We start from the raw sequence: 21,438 nt of genomic DNA on the forward strand, positions 1-21,438 counted from the left end.
TTCTCAATGTTCAAATGAGAAGCTGTAATCTGTGAATATATTCAAGCTAGGAATGAGATGACATTGGATGATGATTGTATCATGTCACAAACTAAACTGAAAAGTCAAATATTTCGGCTGTTCGATACAGATTCAGTGACTTAATGATATTCTAATGGCAGTGAACTCTTAGAAGCATTGGTCTAGTTCTTTATGAATGATCCTAAATGACCACTTAAGGCTCTATGCCAAGAAAATAAAACTTTATTTGCGGATGAGTTGTAATAGAAGCACAAACAATAAAGCATACAACCTGGAGAATTAAGAAATGTTAAAACGTGATGGAATATAAATAGTATCAATGAATAAGTTTACCAACATTGTAAAATTAATCCACATAATGTGACAAACAGATTTTCATCAACCTGCATTCGACCACTAATTAAATCATTTCGAACTTGAATAAAAATTTGATATCTATAAAAAAGAAATTATAAAAGTATTTTGAATGGATTAATCATGGTTATGAATTATTGTTAGGATTGTGGTGCGATTTTTATCATTAATTTTTCGACAGCCTAAAATATAAATGATTTAAACAGACTGACAGTATCACGTCACAGGTCTTAAATGAAGCCGATTCGGTTAGTAATCCATTTTACACATGCGATTTACAAGTTTTACGTTTAACTCGAAAACGAGTATCATTTATACGTAAGATCAATATATTCAGTTATAATGAGCATATAGAGTCATTCGTTACGATTATTGTCCCATGAGGGTAATGACTAATCCAACTCAGTATTAAACTGCTGAATTATGATTTCAGAGCTTTAACCATGTGTTTCTGTGAAAGACAACTATGGATACTCTTTAGCATTTTGACGGTATATCTATTCCTTAGATAAGATTATATAAAGAGGTTGCAACCTTTATGAAATATTATTTACATCGACCAAATATGAAAACAATTCAGGATGGAGGGAGATACAGAAAGAGGACAGTTAGTATTCGTATAAATTTGGTACGTCTGAGAAGGCCCGAGTTATCGATTTTTGAATGTCTCGATGCTGCGAAAATTTTGCGCGCTGTTGATGAAATGCAGTTTAAATGTGGAACCAGAGCATTGATTTTATAAATCTCTCTGGTTTATGGGACGTTGTGTTATTAACTTGATGGTGGGTATGTAATCTAATGGTTATATATACCTCAAAGCTATCAGTAATATTACAATCATATCCAGTTGTAAAAATAATATTTTTTAAAATAATTCATGCGGGTAATTTAAAGTATTTCTTACTCCCTGCTAATATGCATATATAAAATATTTAGTTGTAAGAATCGAATGTATATATAACCGGTAGAATTTATTCAACTGTGAAGAAACGCAGACATATTGGTTTGGTGTGACTAACTGAACAGATTTAGGTCGTTGTCATGAAATTAAACTTGCATTTCTAAGGTGAAAGAAATAAATCTAACAAATTCGAAAATAGTTGTAAGTGTAAATTCTCATCATCAGCAATAATAATGGCAGTCACGGTACAGACAACTCTAAACCAATACCGACAGATTTCATAAAAATCTGTTCAGAGGTTTGGTGGAATTGTTTTTGGGTTAGGTCGAATGGTACAGATCCACGGAAATAAGCAGTTCGTCAGAATGCGAAAGGGTTAACTTGTAGGTGGTAAATTATAAATGAACCCTAGTCAAAAGTGTGTTAAAACCAGGGGCTATCAGAAGAATGACGGGTTTTATTAAGAAATAGACTCCAAATTGTTCTAGCTCAGTGAGATTTTATGTCTCATTGGATTTTTATTCGTTGTTCACGTAAACATGTGTTCGGTGTTCGTGTTTGTTCAGCAAAACAGGTAATCCAGTGGTTCTAGTAGTTAATTGTTTGCCGTGAAACCTAAACGTCCTGTGGCTAGTCTCTGGTGAAGTTGTGGGTGCACATTACTAAAAAGGATCATGGTCGAACGAAATGGATGTCCGGTATTCGTCCGTTATCGGTGATAACCCAAGTGTTACCTATCTGTCTCGAGTACAACACCCACAAAAATAGGTTCACAGAAATGCTGAATTTTATATTATCAGCACCATGTAAATTTAAACAAAAAATCCTTCGTCTACTGTACACTCATTTCGAACAATAGGTTGAAAGAAGATGAAAGAATAAAATCTAATCAATTTTGTCGAATTCAAAACCTTTTAAATTCATAATCAAACTTGTAATACGAAAACAATATCCATTGAATTTTAGCTTTAAATTCGTGAAACTACCAGTTGAAAATCGCGCAAATTTGTCGTTTTCTTCCCTATTAATGTTTTTTCAGTAACCATATAGTGTCTATAATTAGTCTGTCATAAGCCATATTGAATCTGGCATATACATGTACCGATAGTTCTTTTATCACTCATAAATAGTCATAAAATTAATTTTTTGGAAGTGGTCGGTCGTGGAATTCAAACATATTCAGATTCATGATATTAAATTATGGTTAGATGACATAAGAAAACCTAATCTAATCTGAATATAAAAAGTCATGAGTGAGTAACACTCAGGTATCTCAAAGCAAAAGAAAAAACACCCCACTTTCCAACTGTATGGTATCAGTTCAGGAAGAAAAAGACCCAACTTTTTTAGATAAGCGAAATTCTCACAAACATCACGTAATCAAGGACTCAACATTTAGATATTGACACGAAAAAATTACACTTTACACACTCATACTCAGACCTACATTGTTTTTTAATGTCATAATTTGATTGATAGACAAATGTGTATTTTTAATTTTAAAGGTATGATTTGTAATCACGGTATGGATTTGTTTATATACAATAAACACAATGATGTCATCATACAATGTCATCGATAACAAATGAGATCAAATCACATAACTGACTGGGAAAGAAACATGACGTAATCTGACGAACACTTGGTAGTTTCAAGGCTGTGATTTTGGAATGATGAATGGAACTTGAAAAGAAAATTCAGGTTGGAGCCAAATGGTCGTATGGTTTAGTTGAAAAGGTTTCGTCGAGGTTGGTATCAATCAATAGATTATATTCGTCACTGGCTGGTCTCAGTTGAAGTACCACTGAAAACCAGAGGGCACTCGAAAATTTTCTGCTTAATATGAGACTCAATCGTGCACACTCACGAACCAGCCAAAGATCGAACTCTGGTCCTCTGAGTCACTCATAGAGAACTTATGTATTAGAACTACTGGGTCGGCGCCCAGTTATACAATCTCGACATCAATCAGTTTCTAACATTATATAGCAATCATTGGTGTTATTGGTAACAAATTATTTACTTTTAACATGTCGGAACCCCACTATTCACGGGTTTTCAATGGAACTTCAAAAACACATTGAAGTAAGTCATAAGTGTGCTGACTATTTTATTCTATTTGGAAGGGTTTTGTATGGCTCGGTTTTAATTTGCATATTGTATTTGTCACATATCAATCGTATTTGAGGTAACATCAGTCGTATGCTTTATAAATTCAATTTATGGCAACGATTCTTCCTTTTTATTAAAATAGCAAATAAGTGTATAAAGTTGGTGTGCGAATAAAGTACATTTGTTTTCAATTAACACCAAAAAAACTTAGTATGTCAGCGTACCAGGAAATGCAAAAAGACAACAATAGGAAGTAGAGGAGAGAAAATGACCGAGACGGGGATTCGAAGCATTAGAAATAAGAACACAACCAACATTAACTTAATTCAGAAAAGACATCTAGCTATTTATAAAACATTCATTAAAAAAAGGTAATACATGATCCTCATTGCTTTTTATTCTGAGGCCTGTCTGATAACGTCCCACTCCACTGAAATACATGGTTTATAGGACTTCATTTGAACTGTCGCGGAAAATCAGAGTGACCTGATTCACCGCAATTACACTTCGATTTGCTGAGCCATGTCATTGACTGACTACATCTCTGCTTTATATATATATATATATATATATATATATATATAATCAACAAAGACGAACTGAGTGAAGACTAAATGAATACATTGTAAGTAGTTCATTAAATTAACAAATAACTTATGGGGAAGTTATGTAGACTGAGTATGGACTGAATATGCTATATATTTTTAAATGAGTAAAGTTGAAGATGTCCTGAGGTGTTCAGAATAAAAAATTACGAGAGCTAAAATCTGAAACTATTTTTACGCGTATTGTAATTAGGTTATTAGTAGCATGTTCCTGTGTTTAGTGAAATTGTTCAAAATTTGCGTGGTGGAACCCCTAAGAGTATGCACCAGGAAATCTTGAATCAAAGTTTTGTAACACCTGGCAGTAATCGCTGACCAATCAGCGTAGATATCTCAGTTCTTTGTGTCATTTGCTGCCCTGATAGCTCAAACTGTGTAATTAGATTAAACGGGTTCAAATCACTCAGTGAGTAGTTGTTTCAATGTCTCAGGTACACCTTGTTAGGCTCGGGGTCTTCTAGATTTAGAGATCTAGATTCACTCATTCTCCACGTATTCGGATATAAACTACACTTCTACCGACTACAAATAACCCCCTTACATTGAAATGTAGTTCATGTAATGTAAAGTCACTAAGACTAGTGACTACATTGTGACTAGATTGATAGGATTCGGTCAGTGCCACTACTAAACATACACAATATCAAATAATACTTAACAACCAACCAGTGGATAAATCCACAAATTATTTAGTATTTTCTGACTTTTCAGAGAATGGATACCAGCTAGAAAACCATAGGAACTTAGGAAGACCTAGTTGTTCCAGTGAAGTTCAACGTAAATTAATTTTTAGATACTTAACGCGTATTACCACAAATCTCTCAAGTTAAATCCTGACATAAAATGAATAATAACTGTCCTAGTATGAAAGTTAACCCATTGAGTTATAAACTGTAAACTGGCTGTCATTATTGGGGATAGGTGGATACAGTAGACATTTCTTTATCTTATAATATGGTGTTGAGGTATTTAAGATAGGCTAGGACAAACATGTATTGGTTCGTCCTCACTTCCTGTGTGGAGTCTTAAAAATAATTTATCTCAATGGCTCAATACAGCATTAAGATGGCACAAGGTGGTGGTTATTGCCAATTCAGCTACATTTTGCTGTAATACGTTTTCAAAATATAGAAGGTATCCTTTCTTTTAGGGAGTAAAAAATTTCTTTTAACTATATTTTTTCATTAAACTGTATCTTCTGTTAAATATCATTTGTGACCATTTACTTATTGATGAAACTGCTCTTTTTTACTTTCGATACTATCAATCCATTTGTGTAGCACATTCCTTAAATGGTTTATACTAGCAAAATATTTGTCCTTTTCAAATAAAATTCCAGGGAGCATATACTAACTCATTGGCTGAAATCGTATAAAGCATACCTGGACATCATACTGTATTTATTTCGATTCTAATTTAATTTGTGAGTGTATGCTTTTGTGAACTGCATGAATATGACGAAGTAGCTATCCAGTGCTTTGAATGGTATAAGTAGATGGTCAAATTCTTGCGTCATCATTCATAAATCAAAATGAATATTCTAGTTATATTAGGACAGACTTATAAAGACCCTGACTGTCACACAGAATAATGTTGATGAGATAATTTGAGATTATATGAGACAAAGATCGACAAACTCTCAATAACCCCTTGCAGCAATTTAACGTAGGCTAGAGTGAATGGTGAGCGTACTGCAAGATCTATAAGTAACTATATGAACAACATGCCAGTCATAATTACATATTAATCTAAAATAATATATTCATTAGAAAATAATGTGCGAGAAGTTATTTAGTCTACAATAATGAAAAGAGTATCCAAACCTTGTTTGTTCATCTGCAATAATTGTTGGATCTGGAGGGTAATACTTGATACCAAGATAAGCTTGATAAATTAAAGTAAGTGGTTTGTGGACATTTTTAACATAGGCATGAGTTGATCCAGGTCTTGATGTTGATGTGCAAGTTTTCAGACCACATGTTCGAAATGAAGAGATGAACTTTTCCGTTAGGCTGGTCATTGGCTGTGATTCAACTGGAATTACATTTCTTAATGGTATACACTGAGGATCTTGACGGTTTGGCACTTGTTTCACAGATTGTTCTACGACTGGTGGACTATCTGGAAATTTGAAAGAAAATAATTTTCTTTTGAACCTGAATAACTTTTAACTGGCATACAGTGAGGGTAAAGGCTAATGACCCATTAAATGGACCCTACACATTAACATCAAACAGTTTTCATTGCTGATGGATTTACCCACATTGGACAGATCAAGTAATGAATGCATTTTGTTATAAAATTGACGAGGTTAGACACCACATACCATTAGATATGATGTAAACTATTTACCATGTATGGTTTTACGCACTCGGCTTTCAGCCGCACCATGCGGATACTATTGAATCTACTCGGCTATTAGACCTAAAGTGATGAGAGAAGAGTTCAGAACTGCAATTTACAGATTGGAATTGAAACAGTGACAGAGGATTGAAGGATCTTACTATCAACTACTAAGTTTTAGATTTGAACGCGATTCACTCACTTCGGTTTAGAGAGGCTTATTTAGAAATATTTCAAAGGAGTACTTAACTTCACAGAGTGATTCATCATGAAGACAAGTACATGGCCAGTAAGCGAACCGGCAAAATATTGTCATGATTGTTATTGATAATGATAGTCAATAAAGGGTATATCAAGGTAAATGCACTTCTAGTGATTAACGTCTGACATATTTTGAAAACATATATGTAGAAAACCTACTTTCCCGCAGAGTCGCTTTACTTAACTGTCATCAGTACTACGACGAATTTATAGTACTGAATAGCTATTATGACGGACAAAAATAATATGAAACCACATATACGCAAGTTTAACTTGATACATTAATCAAATGAAAAAATTTTAACAAAAGAAGATGGAGAGGAGTATAAAGAGCGGACGGATCTTAAGGGCTTGTGGCTGACCAAATGCATACATATCACTTTTATTCATCCATCTAATTCTATTCAAAACCCGTTAAAAGGGATCACGAGTTCATGTGGAGACAAAAATCACAGATAGCAACGGTGATCAAAAACATAATAGATTGATGATAAAAGTCTCATGGACACTAAAAATTTGTATATGAACGTTAGTTGTCAGTGCCAAAACGTAAAAACCACTACACCGTAACAGTGGATATATTCAAGAAATCTAGAAAATTTTTCATTCACAGCCAATCGAATTTCCAAAGACGGTGCCAACCATGCGTTATTTCTGGTTTCTACCTTAAATTATCTGTGGATCACTATTCAAAAGAAACCACGTTTTCCCATGAAAAGGTAAACCGGATAGGTTTTTCAGGATTCCTAAAGCTCATCACCATACCTCAGTAGTTCATTAACATAATTTTATTTGATTGTTTTCACAGAACCTAGTTTGAAGTGAGTTCAAATGTATTCGCTTATATAACAAATGGTAAAGATCTCATTTAACTGAAAACTCACCTAGTAACTTCACTTGAGACAAGATGTTTTTCTGAAGATGAAGCCAATGCTGACTACACTCATCTAATAAGTTCGAAAAATATTCCTACCCAGTTATGCATTCTATCTTGTACTTTAATCCCGAAATACTGAGGGTGAGTTATTTTAAGATGAGTAACGACATTGTTGAGTACCTTCCCAGCCTTTGTTTTCGCCTATTATAATTAAGGTAAATTAAGCTTAAATGGTTTCAACTAACAGATATGGAGTAGTAAAGAAAATTTTCATCCAGCAAAGTGAGTTTCATCTGAACGGCAAAACACTTGGTGTCCAGGGCACAACTCATCCTAATTGTCAAGCTACTTTCGAATGAGCACGACTTTAGTTACCGTGATAGTTGGGGTTCTTATTTTTTCACCATGTGACCGTGTTCAATGTACAATACGTTCGTGATTCCTTTCTGCGAGCTGATATATCTGAATTACATCGCAAATTATTTATTCAGCTCACACTTCAGCGTTTTTTCCATTGTTTCTCGTTGGAGAATGGAGATCTACTCCAGTTGCACCATACGCTGATGAAGAATCCTGGCTGAGGATTCCAAACACAGCCTAGCTGTATCACACCCTGGATTTGCAACGGTTAAGTAATAGATTTTACATGGCTCCAACCAAGTAGTCTTCCTGACAACCATCTTTTATCATAGTACACTATCGATTTCCTCCTGATGGACCATGTTGAAGATGCCACAGATATTTGTAGTTTGGCAAAGCTTTAACCAGTAACACCTACTATGAATCGTACCCGCCTAGTGAAATCAAAAGTCAGAAGCCAGGAGGCTCGAAGATATATTTGATAGGCTATCAATATATCGAGGACTGACTGATCTAGACTGGCTAGCGATTTCAGGGGATGTTGAGCACGGCGTTCCCACTGATGAACTGGTGTGGATGCATGACCGGGCACCTTCAGCTAGGTCCATTAAAACTAATGTGGTCAGCATCAAATGTCGAAGACTTACGGAGATATTGATTTTGGGGATTTATTTACCGCTGCACATCACTCCTCCCGCCAATGGGGTAGTGATGACCCTACGATATGACCAGCCAGAAGTTTAAATCAGCGAGTTTGTCGTTGGCAAACACTCTTCTGATAGCTTGCTATGTTTGGCAGCTTCTGGTCGTCTTTTCTTACTATAAGGGACCGTGTAGTACAATATAGTAATAAAGAAACAAGGTACAATGAAAATTTCGAATCATCGTTTACTTCGTCGTACTTTTTCCGTCTTTCACAGCCATCCTGGAAAAGAAAACAAAACGATATAGTGGGGTCGGTGAAATGTCACTGAATATCGAACAGATAATCGATCCCTGTCAAGGTCAAGGATAGTCAACGCGCACCAGTCAATAATACGCCATGGACTGGCCCACGCGGCAGTGGTTGTTCTTTCACTTCTGTACTTTCGTGGTTGTACCTTAACTAATATATTCTTGTAATAACGTCCTTTGTGTTGTACAGTCTCCATAGCGTCCATGATCCTCTGATGCGTCGATGGTTCAATCCACGTAAGGGCTGGTCGCGAGGTGTGACTTCAGCGTTAGTCGGTTCGTCACCATTCTCGTCTAACTCTAGTAGTCCCCCAATCGTTTTGACATAGACCATCAACGTTGATGTTCCACAATATGTAAGCATATGTTGAATCACACTCGCAAGATCGTAGAGATACAAAGCGGGCGAAACAAAGGTTGATAAACTCCTACATATGCGACAGCGTAAACGCGATTTCTAAAGAATCTTTTTTTCGTTCTTTTCGAAGACAAATTTAATATACACATGTTGGTGAACATACTAGCAAACGAATAAAGAAAAACTTTGTTTTTTGAGATAAATATATATAAGCAAATTAAAATTTTTTTTACACATATAAAATACAAAGAATGGAGACGAAACAACACGTTAATCAGTGTCCTACGAGCGATAATCGTTTAGGTGTTCTGTAAATCCTACTCTCCTCTCAGAATGCGTTGTTTTGAGTCTGTTTTCAGATACACCAAAGTATTACCGTGATTGTTGGCTATCGAATGAGCTATCGTAAGTGAAGAACTCGTGTCTTTCGATTGTGCCGAAGGAAAATCGACATGGGTTGGGTTTTCTTCTAAATATGCTGCTTTGATGTGATCGATGCTGATGCTAACGTTAGTTCCGTTTTTATCGATTATATAGTACTTAGGTTCACGCGGTCGAGTAGAAGCAGGTTCAACTGAACGCATAGCAAATAAAGAACGCGTAAGGAAGAAATCACAAGTGTATGCATGGAGGGATTTTCACTTGCTAAATGGATCCAACACCGGCCCCCAAAATCCCTCCATGCTGCACAAGCTATTCTGATGCCCTTTTTGCCATGGTTCACCTAATCGCATATTCTACACTAAAAGAACGGGCAGGACTTACAACAGTACGCCTACTCGTCCTGTCTACGTTTAACAATTAACTAATTGGAACCTTCTAGGAGACATACCTTACGTATACCCCTCCTAACAGACCCGTTATTACGAACTGTCACTGTCCTAACCTTTCCGTCTTCGTCTGTTTCACAACTCTCAACTACTCCTAAAGGCCACTTTCCGCGGGTGGAAATATCTGAAACCACAATTACTTTGTTTCTTTTCTTTGCTAGAGAAGTCGCGAAGTACTTCACTCTTCGTTGAGAAACCTCATTAACACGTTCGCCAGCTACAACCAGCTTAGAACCCCGGTCACTGTCATGTTCACCATCGACGTTAGCTGACGACCTTAATCGCTTACGTTTGTTCTCAAAGGTTCCTCCAGGTATTTTATATTCTTCTGATTGAAGCGCACTTTGGTCTCGAATCGATTTAAACTTCTCAATTACTTGGCCTTTATATCCACCCTGCTTCCATCCGTCGGCCGAATTTTTAATTTCAAAACCGTGCTTTGCTAACCCTTCACATTCATCTAACAATCGAGACTTCACACACAAACGCTCTTGAAGAATAAGAAATTTGTTTTCCAAATCAGTTCCAAGTAGTTTTTCGGCATCAAGGTCTCGTCTCGCTTCCTGGAGCCGTTTCTCTAGAATGTGGTAGTCCCTCAGGATTGTCTCGTAGGCATCATGACCCTGTTCATACTTATTAAGTTCCTTCTCAAGAATTTCTGCCTCTCTTTGTAATTCACGATTCTTTCTACCTCGATTAATAGCATTCATGTTCGTGTCGTTTATTTCCCTTCTTATATGCTTAAAATCTAGCTCGGTCGTGTTGTTGGGTTTTTTATAACTCATATCATCAGGCTTGCGTACTTGGACTCTTATATTTTGTACCCCAGTTGTATCATAACCGAATCTTTTTCTATGGTCCAGATCAGATGCGGGTCCAAAAACTATCCACCCTAGCATCGTTTTCATGGCGTACGGAGTTTTTCTTCCTCCCAACCGTTGATCAAGTACCCAATGGGCTTCTGGAACGTCACAACCAATCAACAATACAACTTCGCCTGAATCTAGAATATCTAAGGGCACATCGTCTAAACGCGGCCACTTGCCCAAGCTGTTCATTAATGACTTTGTCGGCTTATGTCCTGGTATCTGCGACACAACCAGAGCTCCTTCAATGTTAACATGCTCGGATTCATCTAGAGAGTATACTTCAAAAGACGCCCTTGTAACCCCTGTAGTTTTGTTACCGCCTACGGTTTGTACTACCGCTGACGTCTGATCCTCCTTTAACCCGAGCAACTTCAAACAATCTGATCTAATCAATGTCACATCAGAGCCATTATCTAAAAGGGCATAGCCTACAATTTCAGTATTCCCTGATTTCAACCGCACGGGAATCGTTCCCAAACACACCTGACTATCTAAGGATTTAGTGAATCCACAATAATTCTCCGCAGTGGAATTTCCCTCCGAGCCGCTTACTGTCTGATCATTGTGCAATAGTGGGTGGTGTTTCTTCGTACATTTGTCGACGGTGCAGCGCTTGCTCAATCTACATTCGATAGCCTTATGACCTTGTCTAAGACACGAGAAGCAAATACCCTTGCTTTTAACTTGAGACCATCGATTTTCCACTTTAAGCGCTAAAAAACGTGTGCATTTATCGACGGGGTGGTTGCCAGAACATATACCACACTTAGTACTCACAGTCAAAGTATCACAGTGCTCTGATAACACATGACAATTAACCCTGGTGCTACATCCCCTTTTTGAACGCTCTGCAAACCGTCCAAATCTGCTTGTAGCCACTCTTGCGCGGGCTGCTACAAACTTGGTAAGCTCGGCAAAGGTTGGTTCTCTATCATCCTCGGTCAACTTATCTACTACTTCTGCCCACTGCACTTGCATGGGCTGAGGCAACAGTTTCACCAATCTCTCCAAAGTGGCCAGAGAATTCAAATCTTCAGTATAATTCACCTGTTCCAGAATTATAGCGCAATTTTCCATTTTTATGGCTAGGGTTGACAGATGTTCTGCATTATTATAATCAAAGTTTACACAGTTGAACAAGTCTTCCAAAGTCTCACGGGCAATTACATGAGTCTGTCCGAACAATCGCTTCAAGATCTCCCTGGCCCTTTTATAACCCGCCGCGGCATCCATTACCACACAACTTTCAATTGCTGCCTTCGCTTTGCCCTTACAGTAATGTATCAAGTATAGTAGACGTTGGCTATCATCACCGACCCTCGATGCAATATAGGTTTCATATTCTCTTATAAACCTCTAATACTGTTTTGGCTGTCCGTCAAAATAACTTAGTTCAACCTTAGGTAATTCTAGACCGACTAAAGGGAGTTTAGACACTACATTAGGCCTTGACATCTTAGACACTCGCTTTTTATTTAAACTAAAATTTTCTAGATCATCTGCAATTAAATCACAGCTAGAATCACTATCATTATAATTAGCCCTAACTGTAACAGAACCGTGGGACATAAAGGCATCAGAAGGCACTTGCTTTGTACAAAGGGATTCGTCGCTTAATTTGGGTCCGTCAGCACCATCGAGCTTGGAAATTATCTTCTTTTGACGAGGTTTTGTCATCTTAAACGAAGCGACCAAATTTCAGGGAACCAAGGTTGTAATGCACAACACGATAGCCAAGAACCGACCAAGAAATATTTGTTCAGAACTGCAAACTCGAACCAAGCTGCTAGCCGATTAATATTTGTTTAGAACTGTAAGTTCTTCCAAGCAGCCAACTAATAATCGTTTAGAACTGTAAAATCCAAACCTAGATTCCAATAGGTCTGGATGTGGCCGAATAACCGATGAATAGTTTATACACTCGTACCCCAGTCGAAATCAAAACAAGGTATTTTGGGTGACACGGTTCTAAACGAATATTATCACCCGGTTATTCAACCAACAATTGATACCAAAATATTCAATCAAAAACACCAAAAGGTAAGCGTTATTCTATCCTTTCTGGATAGATCAAGTAAAATTCCGTCTGAGCAGCTGTTTTATAACACAGTGTTTCAATATCTGGGAAAGTGCTCCAAATTACAACCAAAGATGCACAATCCCAGTCAAAATCAAACCGCGCAATCAAATAGCCAGCAGTCAATATGGCAGACGCCAGAATAATAGCAATTAAAACAAACTAGATACAGTTCAGCAAAGAACATAGAGACTCAATAAAGAACGATAATAAAACCAAGAAAATTAAACGTCACAGTCTTAATTAGCATCAAAAATGTTAACAACATATACAAATAAAGAACGCGTAAGGAAGAAATCACAAGTGTATGCATGGAGGGATTTTCACTTGCTAAATGGATCCAACAATGGTTACTGCTTCTGTCCATCGAGTGAAACGGTCTACGCAAGTTAAGAGATAAGAGTATCCATTTGAATCTGGTAAAAAACCTGCCAAATCCCGATGAACATGGTCAAAACGAGCTTCAGAATTTTGAAAGAACCTAAGGGACAATTGTTGTGTCTAATCACCTTAGATTTCTGGCAGCTTGCACAGGAGCGAGCCCACTCCCTCACATCTTAATTCATATCAGGCCAGCCAAACCGTTCTGCCATAAGCTTGATGGATGCACGAACACCTGATTGAGATAATTTGTGCGTGTTGAAGACGTTGCTTCGATAATGCTTCGGCACAATTGGATGATCCCTGCTTGTGGATTTATCGCACAATAAGGTTTCCTGAGCTGTCCCCAACTGTTTAATAAGGAGTTTTAAGGTCGTTGAAAATAATTCGTGCTGAAGATCAGTGTCTTCTTTTTAGGGCGGGGCGAGTTTAGAAAGGTCGACTTTTTGGAAACTGTTCAAGGAAGTTTTACGAGACAAGGTGTCTGCAACTACATTGTTCGCTCCAGAAATGTGTTGTATGTCTGAAGTAAACTTGGAAATATAGTTCAGTTGTCGAGACTCTCGAGGAGAGCATCGTGTCCGAAAATGAGCACAAAGGAAAAGTAAGAGGTTTGTGATCAGTGGAAAGAGTGAATTCTTGGCCTTCAGTGGAATGTTGAAAGTGCCGCACAACACAATACATAATTAGGAGTTCCCTGCCGAAAATGCTGTACCTCAATTCAATGTCCAGCAAGTGTCGAGAAGAATGCCAAAAGTTTTCAGGTGTAGTTAACCCGTTATAATAAGACTCCTCCGATTGCTGAGTCGGATGCGTCTACTGAGATCCTAATGGATGCTTGGGTGTCCTGACGTGAAACATGGTTGCTTTTGCGACAAGTTCCTTAATTGTGGAGAATGCCTTTCTTGCAGTATCGTCCTAAATGATAGATTTCGCATTTTCACGAAGTTAGTCGGTTAGAGGTTTCATAAGGGACGCTGAGTCTGGTATGAACCGTCTATAGAGACTCACAAGACCGTTAAATGTGCGTAATTGCTTCATTATGGTCGGTTCTGGATAATCCAGAATAGCCGCCGCTTTGCTTCTCAGAGGTCGGATGCCTTGAGCATCCATTGTGTGTCCTAAAAAAATTTAAGGAGTCAGTTTTGATTTGACATTTCTGAATGTTTGCGGTGATGCTATACTTTTGCAGTCGTTCTAAAACAATATTCAGATACTGGAGATGAGATTCTCTGTCCGTACTTGCAATTAAGTAGTCATCAACATACGCATGTATGAAGTTCAGACCTCGAATTACATCATCTACGAACCTTTGGAAAGTCTGAGCAGAATTTCTTAAACCAAAAGGCGTGCGTGAAAATTCCTAGAGTCCGTAAAGAGTTATGATAGAGGTTTTGGGACTGTCGTCAGTGGTCATAGGAATCCGGTTATATTCTTTAACAAAGTCGATTTTCGAAAAGACAGTTGTACCTTTCAAGGTAGCTGTCAAATCGTGAATGTGGGGCGATGAGTGATGATTGGGAATGGCTTTCGCATTCATTCACCTGTAGTCACCAGTTGGACGCCAATCATTGCTGTCCTTTTTAGGAACCATGTGCAAAGGAGATGACCATGAGCTATTTGACAGTCGAATTATTCCTAAGTCTATCATGTGGTCAAATTCGTTTTTAGCTAACCTCAGCTTTTCGGTAGTCAGTCGGCGTGCTTTTGTGAATACAGGTGGTCCTGTAGTCGAGATGTGACGTGTAACATTGCTGGTTACACATAGTAATTTTGGTTGTGGTTGATATATTTCGGAGTATTTATTGAGTAATAGTTGATACAAGGGGTCTATGGCGTGCTTAATTGTAACAGGAGATAATCTGCAACCAGAAAAAGGAGTTATGCAAACAGATAACTTAGTGTTACCGTCTATTAGCCTTCGTTTGCGTGTGTCGATTAGTGGAATGTGGTATTGCAGCAGATCTATTTAATGATTAGCATAGAAACAACGAAAATCCAGTGGATGGGTTTGCGTAAACCCACGTTAAGATGGACATAGTTTTTACCATTTGTAGCGATAGACTTTCCGTTTTCCGCCTGTAAGTTTAAACCGGTCGTTAGAGTTTGTTAGAAGAACGCTAACCTCTCTAATGTTTTCGTAGAGGTAGCGAACTTTTGTTAACTCATCTGTAACGTATAACAGACGGCTGTGTTCGCCGGCTACGGTTGCAGTTAGTGCGTGTCGACTGAGAAGTTTCCCGAATTGCTTTTCGTGTCAGTCGATTTTAGTTCGAGTAATTGCAGGGTTTTCTGCAATTTCTAGAAAATGTTCGGTACTGATTATGATACCATCACCAGTCGGGGTTAAATCCGCCTGTGACTATTCTAGAGTTACTGCCGGTCACAAGCCCGGGTAAAGGAGTAGGGTTGGGCATGGGGTTAATAACCACATTCAGCAGAAAACCAACTCGCGAGGCCGATGCCCCTTCTAACAACCAGAGCAACGCTTTTTATAGGTACATGGAACGTCCGGACAATGTGGGAGACCGGGAAGACCAGTCAAATAGCAATGGAAATGAGGAGATACAAATTGGCAGTACTTGGAATCAGATAAACTTATTGGACCCCAGCTGGAACGCAAAGGCTAGATACGGGAGAAATTCTGCTGTACTCTGTTCATGAAGAGGAAAATTCTCCACAAACTAAGGGAGTTGCTCTAATACTATCCAGAAAAGCACAAAATGCACTTGTAGGATGGGAATCTCATGCATCCAGAATTATCAAAGCGGCATTCAAAACGAGGTAGGAGGGGATCAAAAGTAATGTTATCTAATGTTATTCACCCACTAGTGATAGCGACGACGATGATAAAGATCAGTTCTATCAGAGGCTGCAATCAATCATAGCTAAGTGCTCAAGAAAGGACCTCATCATCCCGATGGGATATCGAAATGCTGAATTCGGAGTGGACAACACAGGGTATGAATATACAATGGGATGACATTAACTTCTCAGTCTCGTTTTATCTTCACTATATATATATATATATATATATATATATATATATATATAAAATACCTGTGGCATCTTCATTAAGTTTCAAAGGAAAACTTCGCGATGATTTACTCATCCGAGTTTTACCGTCTTGCAGATGGGTCAACGGCTAACCTTATGAACAAACGGAGAAGGACGCTTTTACAGCTTATCAGCCAGATTTCAGCATGTCTCACATTTCGCCCATAGTAATTATTTGTTATTAATATTCACAATGCCATTCAATCTTATTCATCAAAATCTCTTCAGCAGCCACGGTTTTAGTCTTGTGATTTGCTGTATGGTAAGAACCATCAAAAATTGAAGGAGAATATCATAGATCGTAGGCATTCTGCCCCCACTACACAAATCTGAAATTTGAATCTGAAATTTTTTTTGACATCCATTTACTTACTCGTTTAACGTCTTAATGAACTTAGTTGATTGTTTCTCTTGGGACTAAGTCCTTCCTCTACTTTCTGTTCTTATGTTGAAATCTTCCATATCACAACTAATTGATAAATTTTTTCAAACATGATAGGTGATGGTTCTAGAAAGCTCACTATACTAGGACGAATGCGTCCATTTGTGCTAAAAAAGGTTGATCAATACTCAGAATATCGCATTACTGATGTCCATACCTGCTTAGGCGTCGATTTCCAATCCAGTGATCGAAAGTGGCGGAAAGAAAGAGAATATTTGAATCATAGCTCGACACTTCAAAGTAAATCTAGCCTAAGTTAACCAGTTTACGGTTACTTGCATATAACATACCGATCTCGCGATCAATATCAAGTTCACTAAGATAGTAGACTAGTGACCGAACTACCTGAATTGAAAGAAACTAATGTTATGTAATCGTATCTTAGTATCAAGACGTAAGAAGAACAAAATCGATTGATTTACACTAGTTTTTGGATTTTGGGTGCCACTTTGTCCGTTTGGAAGAAGCATATCATGAAACATATGGCTCCGTAACCAAGAGTTTCCCGCGTCTACCTGATTACAGATTATAGGAAATAAATAATTGATTACTTCCGCTCAACAAAGTTAGAGCTTTGTTCCAATTCACTCGATGCCATACTTTTAAAAGCCCGGCAGAAAGATCCGCGTGTTTTGATGGGGTTTTCTAGCTGATGCTTTGCTTGTAAAGTAGGTAGTTATGGCATTTGTATTGCTTGCGGCCATGCATTTTGGCTTAGTTCTTGCAGGTAACATATTTTTTTCACATTTTGAGACCTTCAGAACCATCTATGAAGCCCAGTTCTATCAGCTCAGTGACTGTATGGCCAAAGACACTATTTCCCGTTGAATTAGGACAAACTGTTACGTGGGTGTTTAGTCCAATTGGAGGTGCTGACTATGATGTAAACTCGGCCCTCAGTTTTGACATTGGTGGTCAAAGGGCTTACCGCGTTCAAAAGGACAAGTGTGGAGGTCCTTTAGAGAAATATTTCTCGTGCATTTACAAACCGCAAAACGAAATCTCGGTTACTTTCACAGCAGATGAATCCCATTATGGACAGCTGCTGCAAGTTTTTTACTATAAGGACATGTATTCCTTGTGGCTTGCAGATACACCTGCAATTTTCACCGAAACTATTCAGGTACAGTTTACATTTGTGTTGCGGAGTACAATTATTTATCAAATGAAAACATGTAATTTTAGTGCATTTATTGTTCTTTATGCGGCAGTTGATGATTCAAAAGAAAATTTACGAGGTATTTGTAAATTGAACGCTGTCAATAAAATAGTGACTCGTTATTAATGCACAACTATGTTTAATTTGAACTGTAAGCCTAGTTGTAAGGTTTATAAATATACAGTTCTTTAGAAAGCAAAAGCAATGTAGCTAATGTTATCTTGATAATTTTTCGAGTGTTCGGAATATTGGCTTTTGACAAGTGTATCTCCATATTTCTTTATATTCAGTAACTTGCTTAATGCTAAATAGGTCTTCAGACCATGAGACATAAACTAGGTGGGTCCTTACACTGTCGTAGTAGTATGCAGCGGTCGTATACGGAACACTACAGGCGAACAAAATTTTGATTCACTTTCGCTAATTAATCAAAATGGTCCCGGGGATTTCTTTATGCTTTCTTATTTAAAACGAGTTACTAGATCTATTGTTAGCAATTTAATTATTAAGTTAGGTACATAGGAATGCTTAGTTATTTGCTTTTCAGTGTCTACTTTTATTTTGAAGTTGAGAAACTTATTCATTACTTACGAGGATTACTTTATTTTGTAATGATATCATATCTTTACTAACTGAAAATTTAAGTAACGACATTCATAAAGAACGAGACAACTAGTAAAGATTAATGCTGTTTAGTATGGTCTTTCTGGTGACATCAAAGTGTGCCACCACTAAGAAATAGTTCGCACTCAAAAAGTCATATCCACAGCCGTAATTTTCTTCATGTCCAACCAATTTCAACTCCTGTGAAACTGCAATAAGTGCATGCTGAAATCTACTAAACATCCAAGTATGCCGTTTATACTTAATAGTGGAGTGTTTGGTTAATCCTTATCCTATAGATGTTCGTCTCGTGTTACCTGTGAGCTCCACTTAATGATGATGATTGGATGGAAAATGTGATGGGTTTCCGCCTTTATATTTTAAGTTTCACACCATTGACCAACTTTGAAGAAATAAACGCCAAAAAACAAATAGTTTGGGACAGCTGATTTGTCTTAGTATTATGATCGTTACCAGAGATTAAGCCCAGGATCATAAGGCTTTAAAACTCCTCTTCATTTGAATAGTTTTTCGGGTAGTCAATCAGTATTATGTAACGTAAAGTTTGACACATCCATTAGTTCAAGCTGTCATACTACATCGGCACAGTAAAGTCCCCGAGTGAATGAGTAGTAAGTCAATCATTTACAGGCATGTATATGCATCAGTCCAAGTTCAGTCAGTCAGTCATAACGTAGAACTTCGTACGTACGTACATCAGTTCGAGTTGCCATACCATCTAAATTCAATCTGAAAGCCGACGAAATCTTGCGAAATTAATTCATTTGGTTTAATTCATAAACTTTATTGTTTTCATATTGCTTCCAAGGTTTTTTAATTGTTTGACATTTTGACAAATAAGCTGACGTGTTGATTCCTCTTGAATGTAGATGACAACGGGATATTCGAGGGAAATGCGTACGATATTACGAAACTGTAAATAAAAAAATGCTAGTTGCAAATAGATTTTTTGTCTGGCTAGGTTGACAAACTCGTTCTACTGTTCTTCATTTATTAACCTTTTGTATCTTATTTTCAACACGAAAGCTATTTCCAAAATAATAGCAGAAAGCCTTAAAGTGTTATTCTGTCACCATGATTTTAAAATGATTTACATGGTTTTTATTTTAGTTGATTAAACAACCTACATTTGTGAAAATGTCAATGGAATTAAAAGAGCCCTCTCGCTATATTCATAATGTACCAACCAATCTTCGCTTGGATCCCCCAATATTCCTTACAGGCTCTAATGTTCGGATTGACTGTTCGACAGATGGCTCGTTACCTCCAGCTCCAATAAGCTTCAGTATTGAATGTCCTCTCCCACCAACAGCTGTTGTTGAACACGATCGAGTCACTCAAGCTAAACAAAACTTAGCCTACGAAGTTTTTTATGCAGCTTATGGTTTTCGTTCCCCTCCAACACTAGCCGAGTTAGCTCCATATGTTGCACGAAAGAATGCTGATCAAATTCTACGTCTTGGTCATGTTTCATCCAGTAAAGATAATTTAACTTTGACAGCTCGTCTAACCATTAATGAAAAAGCACACGACTGTCATGTTGTTTGCCGTTTAGGTGGAAAAGAGACACGTCGTATATTGACAGTATACTGTGAGTATGACAACACACTATTTTGATCTCTATTTAAGGTGGTTTTTGTTACTCTGGGTGGATACTTTGAACTCTCAGTTGGGTGACGTCTTCGTAAGATTCGTAGTTATTCTTAGCTTAGAAATGTGGTTTTGCCTTGTTAATTATCACATAATAAGGTTGCCAGTCAGAGCATAATTTATATGACCTTGCTACTGTACCAAACCAATGACGTGTTGACCGGTACGAGAAGCCTAAAGTCCTTATTGATCCTTCTTGCCTAGCCCTGCCTGTTGAGCCCAAAACGCCAATATCAGCTTGCACTATGTGAGTTATATATTTCAGACATTCTTGGTTTATGTACAAGCAAACCAGATCACATCATACCATAAAATAATTATACAAGATCCAGCCAAAAAGTGGCTGTGATTGTGAGAGACTGTAACTAAGAAACTGGGAATAACTTAGGTATAATAAATCGTGTAATGGTGGTCAATAGGTCAAATAAAATCTTATGATAAAGGGTATATATATAACCTAGTTACTTAATAGCTATAGAATAAGAATATATATATAATGGTCTATAAATAGATCCTAGGTATTCATTTATTCTTCGTTCGGATATAACAATATTTCACATTTCTTGGAGTTTCGTTTTGTTTGTAAACATTTACCCCATGGTTTACTGATTTTTTAGTTCCCATTTTTTATTGTTGACGTGATTATCGTTTTATTATAATTCCCGAAATTGGATTGTAACAACCATTGGGACGAATTTAGGACCATGTCACATAATGCCTTCAACCACATATTACAACTACTGTCAGGGTCCCAATTCTTCATCTTTCAACGGGACTTAGATCAATAGTCTGATTTCATGGTTACATTCTGTATCTTTATTTCCTCTTTAGTAGCTTTCCTCAACGTACTACTACCGCAGGAAATATTGAAAATTTGGTAAGTATTTGCTAGACGTGCCATTACCGTCTCAACTGATTGCTTCTGGCCTCATCAATCGACCTACTGTTTCTTTTCTTTTTTACCTAAAACCCTCAGAACAGACTCATTCATTCTGTCTCCACGCTATTCCAACAATGCTTCGAAAATACACATTTCAGCTTACACTTGGATGTATTGAAGTCTGGTTTAGGCAAATGGTTGTTAATTCTCTCTTGTTATAGATAAAAAACGGCGAGTGGTTGCAAAAAACTATGTCAAATATCTAAGTGAACTGAAAAACTACTACTAAAGAGTGGTGGTTCTGTAATGATAGGATTGTGAAA

General features: G+C 37.4%; 2 protein-coding genes across 2 annotated transcripts in view; one reads left to right on the plus strand and one right to left on the minus strand.

Annotated features, from left to right (window-relative positions):
• Smp_144740 (4.1 G protein, putative) overlaps positions 1–10,686 on the minus strand; it is a gene marked incomplete at both ends in the record, with an annotated part of 28,152 nt that extends 17,466 nt beyond the window's left edge. The window contains 3 exons of the mRNA XM_018791035.1: positions 359–456; positions 5,817–6,114; positions 10,185–10,686. Coding sequence (XP_018645744.1) covers positions 359–456; positions 5,817–6,114; positions 10,185–10,686 — 898 coding nt within the window. The remainder of the gene's footprint in view (positions 1–358; positions 457–5,816; positions 6,115–10,184) is intronic.
• A 6,754-nt stretch (positions 10,687–17,440) lies between these two features.
• Smp_041370 (hypothetical protein) overlaps positions 17,441–21,438 on the plus strand; it is a 37,440-nt gene continuing 33,442 nt past the window's right edge. The window contains exons 1-3 of the mRNA XM_018791036.1: positions 17,441–17,529; positions 17,564–17,925; positions 19,696–20,176. Of these exons, the coding sequence (XP_018645745.1) occupies positions 17,481–17,529; positions 17,564–17,925; positions 19,696–20,176 (892 nt within the window). The 5' untranslated portion in view covers positions 17,441–17,480. The remainder of the gene's footprint in view (positions 17,530–17,563; positions 17,926–19,695; positions 20,177–21,438) is intronic.

Source organism: Schistosoma mansoni (genome assembly GCF_000237925.1).
Source record: "Schistosoma mansoni, WGS project CABG00000000 data, chromosome 7 unplaced supercontig 0100, strain Puerto Rico, whole genome shotgun sequence".
Classification (NCBI taxonomy): Eukaryota; Metazoa; Platyhelminthes; class Trematoda; order Strigeidida; family Schistosomatidae; genus Schistosoma; species Schistosoma mansoni.